At 42.6% G+C, this 21,649-nt stretch overlaps 1 protein-coding gene across 4 annotated transcripts in view; it reads right to left on the bottom strand.

Moving 5' to 3' along the window:
* Positions 1-471: 471 nt before the first annotated feature.
* LOC147622961 (protein REVEILLE 6-like) overlaps positions 472-21,649 on the bottom strand; it is a 61,859-nt gene continuing 40,681 nt past the window's right edge. For 2 of the 4 annotated variants that reach the window (XM_086822573.1, XM_086822574.1), the window contains exons 6-9: positions 7,324-7,433; positions 7,186-7,245; positions 1,475-1,588; positions 472-1,280 (exon numbers count right to left, since the gene is read on the bottom strand). In XM_086822573.1, coding sequence (XP_086678699.1) covers positions 876-1,280; positions 1,475-1,588; positions 7,186-7,245; positions 7,324-7,433 — 689 coding nt within the window. In that variant the 3' untranslated portion in view covers positions 472-875. The remainder of the gene's footprint in view (positions 1,281-1,474; positions 1,589-7,185; positions 7,246-7,323; positions 7,434-21,649) is intronic. The other 2 variants (XM_086822575.1, XM_086822576.1) reach the window with 1 other exon arrangement.

Raw genomic sequence — 21,649 nt, 5'->3', positions numbered from 1 at the left:
AATCTATACAAAGTGTAAGGGTGTTAACAAAATGTCAAAGTTGACCAACAATTACAAGGTTTTGTAGGATCTTGCATCGGACCTTACGGTACAAGCAGCATCCCATCAAAGAGAGAGTCACACATTAGCACGGAGGCCAGTCCCTAACAGTATGGTGTTCAATTTGAACTAAAGGCCAACTCTCACATAAGCTATTGCCGCCTGCTACAAACTGTGCTTCTTCGCTAGGCATCACTCAAACAAGTGAGTACAATTGGTCCTACTTTAGCACACTCCTAAGGTGAAGCAGTTCTCAAGCTTTCAGAATTGTAAACTTCTGAAGGGCAGCAGTTTTCAAAAGCTTTTATGCCAATCTTGGTACTTTTGGAATACAATGAGCAACACTAAAAACCTTAGAGACTGCATAAACATGCAATTAACACACACTGGTTGTATCCTTGGAGGTGTTTTGTAAGATGGATAAGAAAGGGCTGAATATGAATAACCTGATTTTGTAAATAACCTATCATTGATGGAATGTGTACAAGAAAACTCCTCTTGCAAATGAAAGATTCTTGATGTGAATGATACATAACTGCTTTGAGCGTATCACCCTGTCATGGAAAAATTTCAACTGTACAATGCGCAGTTTTACAATACATACCATTAAAAAATCTGGCCTGCTTGAGGAACCAGATTAAAACAACTTCCTGGGATGAGCCGCATGCCATAGAACACTCTCCAAGTGGCCAAATATGCCACGAGCATATCCCCAAAAAAAAAAAAAAACAGGGTGTTATACAGACTAGTTAATATAACACTATGTATGATGAACATCTCTCTCCAAGAAGATTGTGGAGAACTCTCCACCTATACATAGCATAGGAACCTCAGCCTCATGACAACCACATGTCCACAACTTCAACTTCACCTTTACTATCATCCGATTCCTCTGCTCCTCCATATGAATCAACTCGTGGCCCAAACCCATCACCTTCGGATCCCAAAGGAAAATTGACCATTGCAGGTGTTCCAAGTACACACTGTTCCAGCAACATGGGTGTATGTTGTAGCTGCAAGCACTGTTTATTACCATCAGAAGGCATTGGCACACCACCTGCACTGCTTCTTAGTTCCCTTCCATCTGGATGGCACTGCAGTGGAAGCTCGGGTGTCTCATCAGGATAGGATTGTAGGAGCAGATTCCCTTCTTCAGCTTCAGATTCACCCATCACCTCCCTGCTGTCACTCACTGGTGGCAACTCACTATGGCCTGAAACAAGTGTGCCATCTCCACTATCCTGTAGTCAGTAAACGACTCTAGCTATTGGTAGAAGTAAAGCATATACTCCACACACTTGAATACAATTTTTGTGGATTAACGTACTAATAACATTGAAACTGAAACCCTCAATAATTCAATTTATATGCAACACATGCTGAGACCTTGCATAACCAGCATATTCATGATATTGAACGACTTGGACATTCATACCAAAGGTTGTTGAGCAGCGGCAACAACTGGGGCATCTAACTGGTTTTTTAAGTCATTATCTGCTCCAGGCAATGTATCTTCAGGATCCATATCATACACCGACAGAAACAGTTTCTGCAAAAAACTTTACACATTAGATATTTATACATCATATGCATGTAAGTATGGATGCGTACAGGTAACCATCTGTGTGTGTGTGTGTGTAAGGCTAGGAACCATATTATGTTTAGAAAGCCTTCTCTCGATGCTTATGCTTTCTTTCGTGCCAATCTTCGCCTACATGACTGTCAATAGCTGGAGGCTATTGATACCCCAAAGTTTGAGGGTTTTTTCCGCTGTTTCTAGCTTTCTTCATTGGATGACCTCTCTCTGAAGTACATCCTCCCCATGTGCATTGCTCCTTGGTAATAGAACACTACTTTTTTACTAAAAAAAAGTGTGCGTGAGAGAGAGAGTTGGTGTGTGTGTGAGTGTGTGTGCGCGCGCGCGCGCGCGCGACTTGCTTGTCTACGACCTGCGACCTGCAACCTGCGACTCTATGTCTCTGCGAGCCTGCGACCTGCTCGTCCACTTGACGTGCGACCTCCTTGCCTGCTACTCTGTTCACAAGCGACCTGCTCATCCGCTTGACGTGATCGCCTGCTCGTCCACAACTTGCGACCTGCACGTCTGCTTTTTGAGACCTGCAAGACTAGCGACCTGCATGTCTACTTCTTGTAACCCGTCAATTTCTGCCTTTCGTTTCTCTTCTCTGTACATCCCCTTGTGTGTGTGTGTGTGTGTGTGTGTGTGTGTGTGTGTGTGTGTGTGTTAGGGTATGTGTACAATGAGCTCTGCAACCATGGCGGCTGTTTATGAAAGAAAAAGGAATCAAGAAACGACGTTTTGAAGTCAACAATTTAGGGGTGCTCCATAACAATGAAGATGCTTAGTTCATTTATGATGTGTTGCATGATGAGTTCAATCATATTCAGAGAACCTGGAGGCTGGGATAAGCATGTACCTACTCTCAAATACAAACTCAAGCTGCCTTGTGTGGTCTCACCATTCAGAAAATATTCACAAAATGCAATCATAGTGTTCTTTCCGGCCCACGGTATGTGATGTTGCACAATGGCTTCAATCTTTACTGGGTGGCAATTATGTGGAGGGAGTGTATTATGCAGATAAAAGATTTTATGAAGTGCTGCTCACCGAAAATCGGTGTAAGTTGCAGATGCTAGATTGCCATTGTACTTTGGAAATCAAATGGTGCATATTGTACCGTGGATGCCCACGAAAGATTATCAAGGATTCATCAAACATAGATGCCCAATATGGATGAAAGTAGTCAACTTTCCCAATTACATGCGAGAGGATTTGCTGGGGCTTGTTGCTTCTCTTAGTGCAGTCATATGCCCACCTCGTCCTTCGGGTAATAGGAACAGGTTGCTTACTATGAGTTGAAATGGGGTGTATCTGCTGGTGCATATTACACGTGTGGTAAATTTGGTCAAAGCAAAGCGCCCCTCTTCTCAAGGAGCTCTTTTTTTTACCTATGCAAGCTCCTCTCTTTTTGTAGATGCTCTTGCTAAGGTTTTTGTTGCCATTGCCCCAACCATCTAAATATATACTGTGCAGCGTGGTTGTAGCTTTCCTAGGCCTCTTCCATAGTCTACTTCTGTTGACATTCATGTTCCATAGTCTACTTCCGTTGACATTGCACTTTGACCGGCTGCACTTGGTTGCACATTGCATGGTCAATTTTCTTTCCTCCAATTATCCATTTTCCTTGCTGACTGCCTTACTGCGATCTACAAGTTTGCAAAACATTCTCTCCAAACTTCGCCCATGCAACCCGGTGCTTGGCTTGGTCACCTTGGGCTGCTTTGCATCCTTCAAATGCAAAGCCCCAAGCAAACTTGGAAGCCTTGTTGGTCACACATGAGTTACAACCGGTTTTAGCACATAACGACCTGAATGGTCGTTGGTTGGTGGTTCAATGTACGATTAATGCTGACATGTATGAGTTTGCAACTCTTTATGGGCCAACTGCTTAAGCCAAGAGAGCAACATTATGGGCGGAGATTTGTGACTACCCTTGGCTACATAATGCTTTCTTATGTGGGGATTTTAACAATGCCCCTTAGCAAGGGGATAACTCCTTTGGACATTCCCATATGCTAGCTTCTGAGAGGTTCCGTTCGAATGCAATGATAAATACTTTATAGAATGTTGATTTGTGGACTCAATTGTGCTAGCTTTACTTTCCACCACACAGCTTTCTCTCAATATCGAGACTACCTGCATAGATGGAATTTATTACATGCGGATCAGTATGATGATTTTATATGCAAAATTTGGGTGGATCACTCACAAGTCTTATCGGATTATGTACCACTATGGAGGGGGCTATCCTTCGGACCGCAATTAGATGATCGTCCTTTATATTGTTGTCGTTTTCTTCTCATCAATAACCATTACCTCTCGCATGACATTTTCCATAATTTGGTCAAAGGGGTCATTAAACCGCTTAAGTTGCAAATGGAGAAAAGCACGGATGTGGCCTGGTATCATTTTGTTTAGAGGATCCAACTCATCATTAGAGACTATGGTCACTGGTATATGCATGAAGAAAAACAGAGAGTCCATAATGCAAAAGCAACTTGTCAAGCTCTGGCGGAGCTCGCTTAAATGAGGAATCTTTCGGTGTCTGAAGAGGAGGATTTATACAATGCGAAACGTGTTCTTGCTGAAAATGACAGACGTAAACTAGAAAAATGGCAAGTCAAAGCCAGGCAACGGCCATTCAAACATAAGGGATGCTCTTGAAAGGATTTCTTCAAAAGCTTTCATTTTGAACTCCAAAATTACACTAGTAAACGCGTCAAGACCTTGACTTAAACTTGGACATGTTCCAAACAACAATTGGCTGATGAGTGTCTGTCCCATTATGCGCATGTCTTTGCTACTACAGGTCCTGCTAATGCGCAAGTGCAGGCCGCCAGGGATCAATTGCTCTCTCATGTTTCATGCATAGTATCCCAGGAAGAGGCACTCTCTATGGAACAATGCTTCCGGTAGGAAGAATTGCAAGAGGCAATAAAATAATTAGGCACTTGGAAATCTCTAGGTTGGGATGGTTTAACTGTGGAATTCTTCTTGCACTTCTGGGATGATCTCAAACATGCGTTGCTTTTCATGATAAATGATGCTTGGTGTACCTGGAAAATGCCCAAATCATGGGAAGAAGGACTTGTAAAACTTCTCCCAAAAAAAAGATTGTGTGAGACCTTTGTTGATTGGCGGCCATTAACTCTAATGCCCGTAGTATACAAATTGGTCGCCAAAATGTTGGTCAACAAGATAAAAGGGATACTTTCTGCACGCTTACACGAGGCACAATATGGTTTTGTCCCGCGCATACATATAACAGATAACATTGCAAATGCCTACATTGGGGTTGAATATGCAAAATGTACAAAACAAGATGTGCTTATTTTGCAAGTGGACATAGAGAAGACCTTTGACACAGTGCAATGGGATTTTATTGCAACGACCATGTGCAAGATGGGCTTTGGAATTAAAATGTCCAAGCTTGTGTATTGGTCGTATTAAGGCAATGAGGCATCATGTTTTGTTGATGGTGAACTCTCTGACTTGTGGTCTTTGGGTAAGTCTTGTGCGTCCAGGATGCCTTTTAAGTGCCTTATTATATGCCATAGCAACTCATCCTCTGATTCTATATATGGATCATCTTACTCGGCAAGGTGCACTTAGTGGTCTTCAATTGCCATCTGGCAAGTATTTTGTGGCACAGGCTTCTGCAGATGATTCCTTCTTCATGCCACAAGATGATCCTCATGATCTACGCGTTGTAATGGATACTTTGGATCTATATGGTGTGGCTGCATATCTCCGAATTAATTTCCAAAAATCCAGCTTTTGTTCTCTCCAATCAGCTGGTTAGACATTTGGGTTACCCACTTGCATGGCACAAGTCGTTCAAACTCCAGGTTGATTGAGTTTTGCAAAGAATAAATGCTAAATTGCAGTACTAGAAGTTTGCCACATGGCCCTTACATGTTAGACTCTGTATAGTGCAGTCCATTCTCATTGCATATATATAGTTGTTCTTGCCTCTGCTTGCTTGGCCAAAGAAGCACTTGGATGAGTACATGTATGCTATACTATAGATACTTTGGAAAACCAAGCACAATACTAAAGGCCTCAGATTGTTGCGAAAGGACAAGCTATGTACGCCAAGAAATCATGGGAGCATCAACATTCTCGGCCTTCATACTCATGTCATTGCCAGGAAAACCAAGCACAATACTAAAGGCCTCAGATTGTTGCGAAAGGACAAGCTATGTACGCCAAGAAATCATGGGAGCATCAACATTCTCGGCCTTCATACTCATGTCATTGCCAAGAAAGCCACTTTGCTCGCTGCTTTTGCAGCTCAAAAACAGCCTTGGGCACAGATGTTAGCAGCCATGTGCACCACTTTAAAGTCCGTCACATTTGGTGCATGGACCCCCGACTACTAGGAGGTGGTTTTCGGGCACTTAACATGGAAAATTCCAAGCTGCCCCTTCAGCTCTAGGTTAATCATGGACTGGAAATGGCTAACAAAGAAACTAGAATGGCGTGGAAGATCACCAGAGGTTGGAAACACCATGCGCCTGGAAAGCATACATTGGAGTAGGCTGTTTCGTACTCCGTTAGGCCTTCTTGAACCACGGAAAGCTTTCTTCCTGTCACAAAACAGTGTACGTTTCGTGGCAGATGTGGTCAATGATGAAGGCTATGTTATCTCCTTCCCAGAAGCAAACTGGAGGTATGGGTTAGGCATCTCATACGCACCCCTCTTACAGCCTCTTCAGCTAGTGCCTCCGCTGAATCATGAGGAGCGTTTGAAGGACTGGCGGGTTGCTCCACCTCAAGCTACAAGGTTACATGAGCTAACAGCTAAACGGGTCTATATCAAAATGCTTGCTCCTCCTTGGATTGCAAATCATGCTAATGCGCTTCCCAGGAGCTCAATTTGGGAAGACATTTTGGCTTCTCGCTCAGATTCCAGAAAGCAATGTATCAAATTCGGGGTATTCTTCGCATGGACTACTTTTTGGGCACTTTGGACAATATGGTAAAATAGAAATCACATGCATTATGGACACATTCCTCTTGATCAATATGCCTACTTCCGACACTTGTTGAGACAGTCTCTACATGACTGCCGAAACTTGCAACAAATAGACGACCAGCAATACATGGTGTTCTTTGACTGCTTCTTGGTAGTCAAATCCCTGGCCCCTATATAGGGGCCTCAGTTGTATTATAATGTTTTGTTTGTGGGTTTTTACCTCGCAATGAGGTTTCCCACGGGTTATATAAGAATTACAATATAAAAAAAGTGTATACATATGCATGTAATAAGTTTGGATGAGTTAGTGCATGTAAACATACCCTGATCTGATTGGCTCAATTACTTCATAAAGTAATTACGAGGGTACATGTAAACATACTCTGATCTGATTGGGTGAATTACATCATAAAGTAATTACGAGTGCTTGCTATGCTGTCTATATGATTAAAACCGAATGTAACCCTTTACCCTAAATAAATTTGTTCCAAAAAGAAGAATTCTAGCTTCCTACTAGTATGCTTTTCCTAAACCTAAAGCACAAATGATGTTCCTTCCGGAACTAGAGCAGGGTAAGTAGCCATACATGTTCCTCAAAATCAGCACTGGAAAGGTTAATGGACAAGTTCCTCATTAGAAGTAAAACCTGCAAAACAAATAAAAGTTTGTTAACGTGTAGCGTGAGAGTAAGAAACAAATCATGTTTCATTTGTGATGCCCTTACAGTTTCGCGATCAATGGGTGCCATCTCTTGCATCCTTTCCAGGTGGCCATTTGTGGTGGGATCAAACACGCTGCCAAGAAAGCTGTAGACATCTGTGAAGTCCGGCATAGCTGGCACAAAGCATTTGGTTTTCTTGAGTACCCACTCCAAGTACTTATTAGATAAGATCATCACTTGCTGATTTTGACATATAAAATTTGATAAAAGAAATCCACACAAATGCTAAAAAGTAGTAAGGCTGGTCTTATGCCGCCCTCCCCTCTCCCCAGAAAACAGCCAACCAGATAAGACTGTGAGATTCGGTTTTCTTGAGTACCCACTCCAAATATTTATTAGATAAGATCATCACTTGTTAATTTTGATAAAAATTTTGATAAAAGAAATACACACAAATGCTAAAAAGTAGTAAAGCTGGCCTTATGCCGCCCTCCCCTCCCCAGAAAACAGCCAGCCAGATAAGAATGTCAGAACTTATTGCATGAAAAGAAGGAGTTGTCGACCATTAATTCATTGCCTATTTGCTTTGCCTTCTTTCTTGCATCTACAACACTACATACTCCTTCCCTACACAACCTGCATGTCCTTTGAATTACTTTGCTTTACGAAAGAGCTGTATCAGCTGAGTTGAGTTATATTTCCTGACCAGGGCTGTCAATGCTGAGTCCCAAAACATTAATAAATCAGCACAGGTGTTGAGCAGGATCGAATTTCAAATCCAACAGCAGCAAGGATTTGCAAAGATCCTTTTCATCATGTGGAGGAGTTTTTAAGTCAACCCTGCTGAAAACTTCCAGCACGAAATCTTCACTCCTTCAAAGTTCCCAGGTACATATATTAGAGTGAAGAAACTGTTGTATTTTGTGTGAAGAATCAAGACTAAATTAGTCACTCTTAAGCTAGGGGTTTACAAAACTATACAAATGAGACATCATTTTTGGATGATTAGACAAAACTAACTTAATGAATAACCTTATTTGAATTATGAATTCCAATTTCGAGCCGAGCAACTGTTGTACAAAGAGTAAACTTTCAACCAATCCATCTTACTTTATGGAAGTCTATCAAATGCATCAGTTACCAGATGCACGTGCCACAACCATTGAGCCTTGCGGACATGACATGTACAGAGCAGCATTAGAGAATCAGGGTTCGGCAGACCTTAGTGAGCCATCACAAAGGGACAGAATTAATTGAGTGATTGTGAGAGTTACCTTAGAATTTGCACACACTCAGTAATGACAGGTTAATTTTTGTTGGGTTTTATGCTGTGTATGCACCCAGAGGAGTGCTAGTGATCATCAGTAGGTTACTGGGGCACTTTTTACTTCAGTTAGTGGAGGTTTTTTCCCCCAGTTTAGTTCATTTTCACTTATATGCAGTTTATAAGTGTTTTGGTCCACCCGGCACATTTATGGCCGGTCATGTGAACACTTATCCTTTAGGGGTCACTATCATGTGGCTTGTACTTCACTTTTTCTATCATTGAATAGTACAGCAGTCGTGTTCACTCCCTCTGCTTGGTTTTCCACGCCTATTTGCTTTCTGTAAACCCTAACCCTAACCCTGTCCTGTCTTCAATTGGTATCAGAGCATTGAAGCTGCTCTGCCCTGCCCGTACATTGCCAGTGTTGTGCGCCGTACTGAGGTCTCAGCATCTGCTGCCCGTACAGCATCCGTACATCTACGCCGCCTTCAGTCACACGTGCGCACTAGCTGCCCGTACATCCAGTCGCACGTCGCCTTCAATCAGGTACTACAACAGGCGTCGCCTACATTTACGTACGTGTACCAGCCCCGTACTGTATGCGTACGTGTAACAGCCCCGTACTGTATGCGTACGTGTTCAATCAGCCCCATACAGTAAGCGCCGCCAGCAAATCGCCGCCTGCTGGTATTCGCCTGCAAGTCGACACCTGCAGCCTGTCAAGCGCAGCCTTCAGCCCGTACACCTGTGCGCCACCTACTGTGCAAGTCGACACCTGCTTCGAAGACTGCGCCTCTGTACAAACCTGCGCAGGACAGTACTGTGGAACTGGTCACCCTGCTCCGTACCTGCACAGTACAGTTGACCAGAACCTGCAACGTCAACATTCAACTGCAGTTTTAGTCTTCTGCTTTCGTACATGCTTCCGTACAGCACCTCGACTGAGTTGCTGAGTACCTGCACAATACAGAAGTGGTAAGCATTACATATTTTGAGTTTTGGGCATTTTTATTTTTCTCTGTGAAAAATATACAGGCACAACAGGCAGTTTTTCTAGCAAGAAAAATATACAGGTTTTTAGCACAGTTTGGGTGCAGCCAATTTGGGCATTTTTGGGGCATTTTGGCATTGTGTACGCCATTTGCTGCTCTACTCAATCATTGGTGCATTGAGCTGCACATTCAGAGGATTGAGAGTGCAGGCAGATTTGGGTGAATTGTATTCAGTGGAGTACAGTTGTTATCAGGGTTTTTTTGCTATTGGTTTTTTTTGGCAAACAGGTACAACTTTGTGCGTAAAGCATAATGGCAAATCAACAGCAAAGTGATGTATTCACATATTTGTCTAAAGAAGACAAATTGGATGGCACGAACTACTCCTTGTGGAGTTTTATGCTGAAAAATGTGCTTGTGGCAAAAGGTCTTTGGGATTTTGTTAGTGGTGATGAACCACGTCCAGGTCCATTGGCTCCAGAGACTCCTCCTCAAGGGGGTGCTCGTGGACGAGGACAACAGGTACAGGCTCCAGGACAGCCATTGCCTGTTCAGAGAACAAATGCTCAAAAGACATGGGATGCCAGGGATGCACAAGCATTGTCACTCATTGCATTGTCAGTTCAGAGGTCCATTATACCTCATATTCGTTCAGCTGGCTCTTCACAGAATGCATGGGTGACTTTGGAGCAAATGTATGCTGCTCGTAATGAGGCTAGGATCTCATTTTTGAAAAGAGAGCTGGAAAATCAGAAAATGAATGAAGGAGATGATATGTCTAGCCACTTAAACAAGCTGCAGGATTTGAGAGAGCAACTCATCAATGTGGATGAGATTATTCGTGAGACACAGCTTGTGTCCACCATCTTGCACTCTTTGCCAAGATCTTACTTGGCTTTCCATACCTCTTTGAACCTCAGCATGAGGAATGCTGTTGAACCCCTCAAGTATCAGGAACTTGTTGCTCTCTTACTACAAGAGGAGCAAATGAGGAAGAATATGAATATGAACACAAATGCTGAACAAGCATTTACTACAGGTCAAAAGGGGAAAGGGAAATCTCAGCCAAAGAGTGCAAATCAAAATTCAGGTGATGGTGGTTCTTCACAAGATACCAAGAAAGGTGATGGACAGCCCAAGAAGAAGGGCAAATGTCATTACTGTAAGAAGCCAGGTCACTACATCACGGAATGTAGGAAGAGGATTGCCAAAGAGAAGGCAAAGGAAGCTGGGATGTCTGTTAATGATGCTCCTAAAGCTCCTCCAGAGACTGCTTCTTTTGTTGAGGACAGGGATTACTGTTTCTATACATGCAGCTATGATGCCTCTTGGTCTTCACAGGCACTCAGTATGACAGAGCATGCATGTACTTGGCATTTTGATAGTGGTGCCTCAAAGCATATCACATCTCGCAGGGATTTGTTTAGTCATGTTGGCCCTGCCCCTGTTGGCAAAACTGTTCAGTGTGCCAACAATGCTTCATATCCAGTGTGTGGCATTGGGGAGATTCAGCTTACAGCCATTGATGGCTCCATTCTCCGCCTTACAGATGCCTTATATGTACCAGGGATAAAGAAGAATTTGTTGTCCATTTCTTCTTTAGCACATTGTGGAATGCAAGTCCATTTTGATGATGATAAATGCATGGTCAGAGACAAAGCAAATGCCTTGACCTTGATGCTTACTGGTACATTATGTCATGGACTTTATGAGTTGGATGCATTTCAGCCAGTGGATCAGTCTGCTTATCATGCATTCACTCTTACTCCAGCTATGGTTGATGCGGAGTTATGGCATGCTCGCATGGGGCATGTAAATTTTGGTAGTCTTATGCTTATGCAGCGACATAATATGTTTACAGATCTACCTCTTATGGAGAAGCCTCCAGATCACATTTGTGAAGGATGTATTTTGGGAAAAATGCACAGGTTTTCCTTCCCACGTGATCAGGCTCTAAGAGCAACTGCAAAGTTGCAACTTATACACAGTGATCTTTGTGGACCCATGCAGACGAAGTCATTAGGTGGTTGCTTTTATTTTGCAACATTTATTGATGACTTCTCTCGTATATGCTGGGTCTATCCTTTGACACAGAAATCACAGGTATATGATGCATTTTTGGCCTTTGTAGCACTTGCTGAAACAGAGTCAGGATGCAAGGTGAAGACTCTCCGTTCTGACCGAGGGGGGGAATATATGTCACATGTGCTGAATTCCTTTCTTGGGAGTAGAGGTATAAAACATCAGTATACTACTCCTTACACTCCACAGCAGAATGGGGTTGCAGAAAGGAAAAATCGGTCACTCATGGAGATGGCCAGATGTATGCTAAAGGCAAAAAGACTACCACATATCTTTTGGGTGGAAGCAGTAATGTGTGCTTGTCATATTTTAAATCGATGTCCCACAAAGGCATTGGTTTCTATTACTCCTTTTGAGGCTTGGCATGGCCGCAAGCCTTCTGTATCGCATTTTCGTATCTTTGGGTGTCTTGCTTATGCACACATACCCAAAGAGTTGAGGAGGAAGCTTGATGATAAAGCCACAAAATGCATTTTTGTTGGGTATAGCCGTGAGAGCAAGGGCTACAGGTTATATGACCCACTATCCAGGAAGATATTCATCAGTCGGGATGTGATTTTTGATGAAAAATCAGAATTATCCATGGCTGGTTATGAGGCAAATCAGGCTGAAAATGATGTGTTTGAAGGTCTTCTACCCATGGAGTTTCATTCCACAGTTGGTGATCCAACTCATGAGGGTACTGGACAGCCAGCAAATGATGTAGGTGGTGCAGAAATTCAGCAGCCAAATGAGCCAGAAGCTGAACCAAATATGGGACAGCAGGCACCACAGGTCAGACATATACCTAGATGGTATTTGAGGACACTACAGGACAGCCATTTAGAGGGTCCTCTTGCTGGTCGTACTCGTAGGGAGACAAGGACCAATGAGCATGCACACATCATGGATTTGAATCTGGTTATGGCAGCCAGTTTACAGGATGATGATGAGCCTGATTCATTTGTGGATGCACGAGATAATGTGCATTGGAACAAAGCCATGCAGAATGAAATTGATTCTATTAAAAAGAATCAAACATGGGATTTGGTTGATCTGCCCAAAGGCAAGAAAGCCATTGGTACTAAATGGGTCTATAAGTTGAAAAGACATGCAGATGGATCCATTGACAGGTACAAAGCCCGTCTAGTTGCAAAGGGCTATGCACAGAAGAAGGGCATTGATTATGAGAAGACATTTGCTCCTACATCCCGTATGTCGACACTTAGGTGTGTCATTGCATTGGCTGCACATCGTGGTTGGGTTGTTCACCAGTTGGACATAAAGACTGCATTCCTACATGGGGACCTCGAGGAGGAAGTTTATGTATTTCAGCCCATGGGATTTGCAGAACATGGTCATGAGGGGAAAGTATGCAGGCTGAAAAAGGCCTTGTATGGTTTGAAACAAGCTCCACGAGCTTGGTATGCAAAAATAGATGCTTTTCTACTCACTCAGGGATTTGTGAACAGTCCATCAGAGACCACTTTGTATGTGAAGAAAGAAGAGACAGATCTGCTGGTCATCAGTCTTTATGTGGATGATCTCTTGCTCATGGGATCAAATGATGACAAAATTGCAGCATTTAAAGAGATACTGCAACAGACATTTGACATGTCTGACTTGGGCCTTGTACATTACTATTTGGGCATACAGTTTGTGCAGGATAACAGAGGCATTGGGTTGTTGCAATCACGTTATGTTGCTAAACTTCTGGAGAAGTTTAAATTTCAGGATTGCAAGCCTATTAGTACTCCTATGGAGCCTGGGATGAAACTGTCACTACAAGATGACAGTGTTTCTTTTGATGCCACTACATATGCTCAGGCTGTTGGGTGCCTCATATACTTGTGTAATACAAGGCCAGATATTCAGTATGCAGTCTCTCAGTTGAGCAGATTCATGCACAGCCCACGGTTGTCACATTGGCAAGCTGTGAAGCGTGTATTCCGTTATTTGCAGGGTACCTTGTCTCTTGGGTTGCTTTATCCTGAGGGGGGTGACATGCAGTTACATGCTTACAGTGATTCAGATTGGGCTGGTGATTTTGATACCAGACATTCCACTAGTGGGAATTGTTTCTTCCTTGGCGCTTCATGCATTTCTTGGCTAAGCAAGAAACAGACCACAGTGGCCACTTCATCTTGTGAGGCAGAGTACAGAGCAGCCTACACTACTACTGTTGAGTGTGTTTGGCTGCGTCGTCTTATGACTGATATGGATATTTCAGTGGAGGAGCCTACACCTATCTATACTGATAGTCAGAGTGCCATTGCTGTGGCCAGGAATCCTGTGTTTCATGCTTGCACGAAACACATTGAGATTCACTATCATTTTGTTCGGGAGAGACTCCAGGCAGGAGATATCAGTCTGATCTACTGTCCTACAGATCAGAATGTGGCAGACATCTTCACCAAGGCATTACCACGTCCGAAATTTGAAGCATTCCGCAATGCTTTGAATTTGTTTCCTTTTGGTGGATGATGTACAGTGATCACATATCACTCCAGGGGGGTTTGTTGGGTTTTATGCTGTGTATGCACCCAGAGGAGTGCTAGTGATCATCAGTAGGTTACTGGGGCACTTTTTACTTCAGTTAGTGGAGGTTTTTTCCCCCAGTTTAGTTCATTTTCACTTATATGCAGTTTATAAGTGTTTTGGTCCACCCGGCACATTTATGGCCGGTCATGTGAACACTTATCCTTTAGGGGTCACTATCATGTGGCTTGTACTTCACTTTTTCTATCATTGAATAGTACAGCAGTCGTGTTCACTCCCTCTGCTTGGTTTTCCACGCCTATTTGCTTTCTGTAAACCCTAACCCTAACCCTGTCCTGTCTTCAAAAACCACCCAGAGGCAATTGGCCTATGAAAATAAGCAAGCTGGGAGCCAGAGAGCAGGAATGAAACCTGTGGAAGGGATGTTGTGATTGCCAAACAATGCATGTATGCAAGGACATGCAAAAGAATGCCTACGAGAGTGCATTTTGGCCAAAGGTGGCTGAACAGCAGTAATAATAAGTTTGGGATAGGTTTAGAGCAGTTTTGGGCACAGGTTTTAAAACAATAATGAAAAATGTGTAAACATGATTTTTTTTAAAGGCCCAACCAGATAATAACCGACTAGCCAAGACTCAAGAGCCCAAAAGGAACGCCCAGCTCTAATCTATGTGAAAACAATCAAACACACTCCTTTTAGCCCTCACTTGAACAAAACTGAGCCCACAAGTGAATTTGTGAGCAGCCAGCACCACGGAAAACAATAGACAGTAGCGCCCCTCCTTAAACAAACGGAACAGGATGAAACATGATGGGCAGAAGGCAACGGAAATTTACAGGGGTTCCAAGTTTGGTACAGCACTTAACACATTAAGATAGACAGCCATCGTGCTTTCGTTCTTATGTCACTTGAGTAGATATTCCATGAGAAACGACCCCCGCCTAGGACTTCGTATCCTAGCAAAAGTTAAACTGTAAGATTGAGGCCTAATCTTTTTTCTTGCAAGTTAATTGCAGACATGCATGATTGAGTTGCATTCCGAGAAGAGTACCACCATAGATAGTAAGGACACTATCCATGACCAAACACCTTTGCATGAAGAGGAACCTACCTCCCCTCGAGTTTGAGGGTGAGGGCTCACCACACACCCCATATCGCCCATACAAATTTCACCTCCAGCCTTCTCCCCGTCCCCTCTTTTGGAGCACAAGACTCGGGCCTTCTGCCCCATCCCTAGTTTGGAAGCACTTCTCCTCAAAATGATGAATTGATTGTTGGAGGATGGCCAGAGTCGGCAGTAAGCCCAATAAGCCCAATACTGGATAGCTCGGGAATCCAAAGACCGTCAACCTTACGAGGATTGGGAAGCCACCCAAGAAGCACAAAACCCCCAAGTAGAACAAGAAGCGAAGTGTCGGCAAGACTAGACAGACCATATAACCGGACGAAGCATGTTACTTCGAATCAATTCTGTAAATAAGATTAAGATCAATGATGACAACACCGCACACGCGCTTAGACAAAAAAAAATATCTGCACACCACACCACACTATGGGTCGAAGATGGGCCGACCCTCTCCCTTTAGGTTATATTAACAAAAAGAGCCTACTCTAAATACACGAACTCCTATTAAGCTTTTAGCTTAATGAAATATTCTTAATTATAATTAAAGAGATTAATACTTAAATACTTGAGTAAACAGAGGCAAAGAGCGCAAAGTTGTGTTGTTGCATTGAGACATAAGACCTTGTTAAATAGGGCTTGAAGAGGTACAAATGAAGAGACACATCCCTAACGAAAGGGTGTTAATCTTGAATGAATAGTTATGTTCTTTGGAAGTAGAGATGTGTCCTTTGATCGATAGATGTGTCTCTTTGAAGAGATGTGTCCTACAAGATGTGACCCTTCATTGGTGTCCTTTCAATGATTGAAGGCTAATCAAGAGTCGTTAGAGAGATAAAGTCACAATCATGACATTCCCTCCCACTTAAAATAAGACTCCCGCTAAATAAGAGACTTCTGGTATTGTTGAAGATCTTCGTCATTAAGCCATTTATGCTTGTAGTGAAGCTCACACTGAGAAATATTGAAAAATTTTCCTCCGTTGTGTTGCTATCGTGCTTTAAATGCTAAATCCCAAGTTGTAGCATCATTCTTTAATGTCTTCTACTTTATCTGCTTCCAAATGTTGGACTTAAAGTTGACTTGACTATGTTGGGGTGTAGAATCTAAAGGCTCAACCATGAATTCTCTCGATGTGATACCTGAATAGTATCTAGTGAAGTGTTCCACTTCATAGTAGTGAAGTACTCATCCAAGTTATTAGAAGAATGCTTGAAATTCTCTACAGTGTTGAAAAAATTATCCTCTTGCTTGATGTCAACTGTGGCATCCCATATGGGTAAGGTTGAAACAAGTGTTATATCCGCTTTGGTAGTCTCTCTGTCTTCAAAGAAGTCCATCATTGGTAACTCATCATGTTGAGATAAATATCATCTTGATGTTCTTCTTAAGTCATGCTGGAAGAATCCTCGATGTTGTCATCATGTGACTCAATAAAGTTTCCCATAGATGTGTCAAAGTTAGGTCTAACATGAAGTGCATGCATGAGCTACTCCATGTTTTCCTTTATCGGAGCACTCTTCTGAAGTTGAAGATTCCACATTACGGTTTTGAGGAGTATTGGGTCGTTTAGGGCATTCAAACCATCTATGGTTGCCGTTACAAATTGTGGACAATCTGTCTTTTGCTATTCATGAGAAGGCAAAGCAATTGCCTTCTCATGAGGAGTGCGAGATTGCCGTTACAAATTGTGGACAATCCTGTCTTTTGCTATTCATGAGAAGGCAAAGCAATTGCAAGACGAGGAGTGCGAGATTGGTCACATCCAAAGCATAGTAACATAAAAATGTGTTTCGTCCTGACGAAATGCCACGAAACGTTTCGAGCTCGAAATATTGTGAAACGCCATGAAACCCCTCGGTCAAATGACCGTCCAAATCTTCAATGTTAAAAAACATTTCACGAAAATTGCAACATAAAAACGAGGTCTATAGTCAACGCGCATAGTGAAAAAAACTTTCCAACCCACAAAAGAAGTATGGCCGAGCATCCATGAAGGCCTCTGGAGTCCCTTCCCTCCTCTTTCGTCCACTGCTTTTTCTCTTTTATGTTCAAGTAAAATTTGATGTGTTTTGAGTCTCTTGTTTACCTTTTTGTTGATAAGGTATAGATTTGACATGTGTATATAGGAAGTGTCATTTCAAAACCGTTGCGTTTCATCCAAAACAGACAAAACGAAACCTTTGAAACCCCGAAACGACAAAAAGTTTCATGTTACTATGGTCCAAAGTCCTATCCATGATCAAATGCACACGGTCAACGGACTGTTGACACTCAAAATGATTAGAAGATGACCTTTACTGTTGGCGAGGTTGCTGCAAATGTTGAAGAGAAATTGGGCCGAGTTGCCTGATGAGGATTATTGATAACCTTCACGAGCCATATGTGAACCATTGTAATAATGACCTTGAGAGGTCGATGTTTGAGAATTCAGAGTCAGATCCACAACACACTCGGTGTAATGAATGACGGTAGCAAGGTCCACAGGGTTGTACTTTTGCACATCGGTACGAAGTGTGGGGTTTAAACCTTCAATGAAGGCATGAAGCTCGTCCGTTGGGGACAAAGATTCAATCTCCAATATCAGATTAGTGAACTATGAGATATAAGAAGCCAGAGAACCAATTTGGTCCAAGTGGTGTAAACGAGTTCGGACTTGAAAATCCACATTGGCACGGATAAAATGCTTACGAATGACTCGCTCAAATTTTTCCCACGACAACATGTTGCCGTCGTTGCCAACAAAGTATGGCACTATCCTTAAGTAAGGACCATCGAGTCAAAATATAGACGAAGTTTGTAAAGCCATTGTTCAAGTGTACGCTTGTTGCGTTGTCCTCCATAGGACTCGGGGGGTTTAATTTCCAATTTCTTTGTTTTACTAGGTTGCAAAAGACGATAAAAAGTCTTAAGATTGTCACCCTCCACCTCAGGAGGAATTTTGTTTTCATTGTTTGTAATGTCGACTGTTGGTACATAACTAGTATGAGAATGACGATTCGTCTGCAACTCAATGTGGCCATGGACTCTTGAAGTTGTTGTTGGAACTCTTGCTGCATTTGTTGCAAAGCCTGCTACCAATCTGCTCAAGATACATTGTCAAGCTCGTGGGTTTGATCCTCCATAGTAGTAGGCTAAGAAGAAGACTTTGCAAATTTCATGCCGGCACAACATTAGTGCATGTTGTTGATGCCTCAGTCCCTGGTTTGCGTATCACGGGTGAGTGGATATATGGGAACATTCAGCAAGCTATTGAGAAGGTTGGCTCACAACGTGTGGTCCAAGTCATCACCAACAATGGATCAAATTGTGCAAAGATGGGGCGTGATTATCCCACCATTGTATGGACTCCTTGTGCTTCCCACTCTTTTGATTTGATGATGGAGGATGTTGCAAAGCTTCCATGGGTGGAGCCAGTGTTAGAGAAAGCCTTGCGCATCATCAAGTTTATCACCCACAAGCCTCACGCTTTGGCACTCTTCAGAGGCATTTGTCACTATGATCTCGTGAAGCCGACACAGACTCGCTTTGGTTATCTTTCTCTTGTGCTTCAAAAGTATGTAGCACATCGTTTGGAACTTCCAAGCATCCTATCTTCTCTCAATGATTTAAACTTTAAAGATGGTTTTCAACCTTCTCCACTAAGTACTCTTGATGCTCAAGGCTCATTTAATGCATTTCGGGATGGTGCAAATCAAAGACTCTCTTCGTCATCTAGTTTGTAGCCAAGAGTGGAGTATGTGGGCCGGAAGCCATAAGCCTCAAACTCAAATGATCACTACTCATATTTTAAGTAATGACTTTTGGGAGGAGGCGGATGGCAACAAGCAAGCTGTTGCACCACTTTATTTCATCTTGCGACTCTTTGACCACGAGGAATGCACCATGAGCTTGATATACCACTACATGCAACGGCTTGGGCAATGCATGACCACATGTTAAGTTCTATCACTTGAGAGGTATGCAATCATGACTCTTAAAAGTTTTAAATCCCATAAGTAATGGCCAATTAGGTCTCGTGACCATGAGTATACTTCGCATGTGCAAGGTTTCCGACCTCTCTCAAATTCAGAACGAAAGATGGATTTGGTTTCATAAACCAATCCACATTATTTCATACATGCTTCATCCTGTATACAAGGATCCAAGCCATTGGCATGATCGCAAGTTGGTTTGTGGCTGGACTTCCTACTTGGATAGAGTATTTGCTCTCGAGAAACCAGCCACTTAATAAACCTTTGCTCTTAGTACTTACTACTTACATTCATGAATGCCAATTTGCTATTAACACGGTCCATGGATCATGGACCACGGTTTTAAGTATGCTATTAACTTATGCATTTAATTTTTACACTCTTCATAGCATTGAGGAAGAGTCCACTCTTTGCTCAAGGTCGTGACCAGTTTGCATGAGAGATTGCCATGAGAGAGGAGCAAAGACGGCAAGCCGTCTCATGGTGGGAAATCAATGGGCAGTTGACTCCCACTTTGCAGACCTTGGCTCTTCGCACACTCTCCCAGGAATGCACTGGTGGTGCAACCGAGCACATTTGGAGCATATGCACAGATATTCACACACAGAAAAGAAATAGGTCTTTTGTTCTATGCTTTAAAGCTGAACTAGTAACTAGTAAGAGTTACGAGCCAAGGGCCAAGACAAAGACTCAAGAGTCACTATAGAGTTCACTTTCTAATCTTGAGTTCACTTTCTGATCTTCCTTCTGTGTACTTGATGTTAAAGGTTGGGTACAAGCCAACTAGATAAGTTGGTCTATGTGAATGCAAATCTTTGGCTACTTGAGAAGCTCAAAGAACGTGATGGGAGCAAAGGTTCTCAAGTGGAAGGTGAAAGAGATTGACAGCATAGTGATCATAAAGCTAGAGCGAGGCATCGAGCGTGGCGAGCAGGTCGACCTAAACTTCATTCAGAAGCGCAACGATGAGGATCTCCCATATGATTTCCTTCGCGAGGACGAGGAACGCTTCAGACGGGTCACATGAGCCTAGGCTCGAGCTCTTCTTACTGCCCTGAGCTAGAGGATGATGATCTTGACTTACCTTCTCCTCCAGATGTGGATACTTCTTGCAGTGCACAGTCAAGACGTGGAGGCGGCACCCGCCACCGTGGCAGAGGTCACTCTCTTGTTATACGAGAGATGATGCCATCAGATGAGGAGGAGCTAGGGACTTCTACTTCCACTAGTAGTACTAGTGTCTCAAACATTCGTGGATCGAGAGAGGGAGATGATAGTGCCATGAGCACTAGCTAGTTCCTAGTTTTTGAGCTTTGACATGTGACCACCTATGACATGTCACACATATGATGTCACATCATGATGATACATTATACTCAAATTTTTTTGGGGGTTTTTTGCTACTATGTATGATGTATGATGTATGATCTATGATCTATCTCATCTCATCCATGATCTTTGATGATTAGTCTTGGGCCTTCTTGGCATTTTGGTCTTGAGTCCTCACTCTTTGAAAATCGGGACTGAGCTCTGGACTATGGAGTTTAAACTTTGAAGGACTCAATGATGAATTCATTTTGATATTTGAATTTTGGAGTCTCAACTCTCAACTTATGATGCTTTGTGACTCGTGAGTCGTGAGTTCATGACTCATTAGTATAGAGTCTAGACTCATCACTCTATATATTAAGGATTCTATGGAAAGATAATGTTTTGTGAAATATTATGCAGTCTGCACAAATTAGAATGCACTTTTTTGTTGTAAAGTATTATGCACTTTGCACAATGCCCTATATGTTTTAAGTTTCAACTTTCAACTTTCAACTTTCAAAGTTTCAACTTTCAACTTTCTAGTGGTTTTTCGAAGACATATATATATATAATATATTATAATTTATAAAATAAATTATTTTCGAAACCTGCTATTTTTTTAGTGATGGATGAAGCCTTTCGAAAAAAAACCTTCAAAACCTATAAACTTTCAAAACCTTGAAATGTTTCTTGTGACTATGTGTCCATGAAATACATCATCATGGGTACTAAAAATAAAAATCAAAGAAAGTAACAAGAACTGAAATGTCAAATCTGATCCCAAAACAAAAAGCGTCCAGCTCTCGTATCACCCTAAAATATCCCGCATAGGACGCTGCAACATGGCACCCAATGTAGTAAAGTTGGGCGGGTGGGAGAAAGTTCGTGAGAGCTCTCCGTACTCGTCCTCTAATGGGTACCGCTAGTCTGCGACTCCCTATGTCTGCGAAGTTCCAGGAGGAAAAGCCCCAATGGTCTCGTTATCTATAATGGGATGTCCCAATGGCCCTCCTCCGATGCCCTCACATCCTTTCGTCACTAAGGAGGTACTAGCATTGTGGACTACCTTATGGGATCTCTGGCCTTGGCACGCCTTCTCCCCGACTTCTCCATCCCGCCACTCCCCTTTGAAGCTGACCATGCCTACCTCTCTTTCAGTCT

The sequence above is a fragment of the Cibotium barometz genome, chromosome 28 (assembly GCF_041138505.1).
Source record: "Cibotium barometz isolate CiBa-2024 chromosome 28, ASM4113850v1, whole genome shotgun sequence".
Lineage (NCBI taxonomy): Eukaryota > Viridiplantae > Streptophyta > Polypodiopsida > Cyatheales > Cibotiaceae > Cibotium > Cibotium barometz.
The sequence above is the reverse complement of the archived record's forward strand: the minus strand, read 5'-3'. Positions and strand labels throughout refer to the sequence as shown.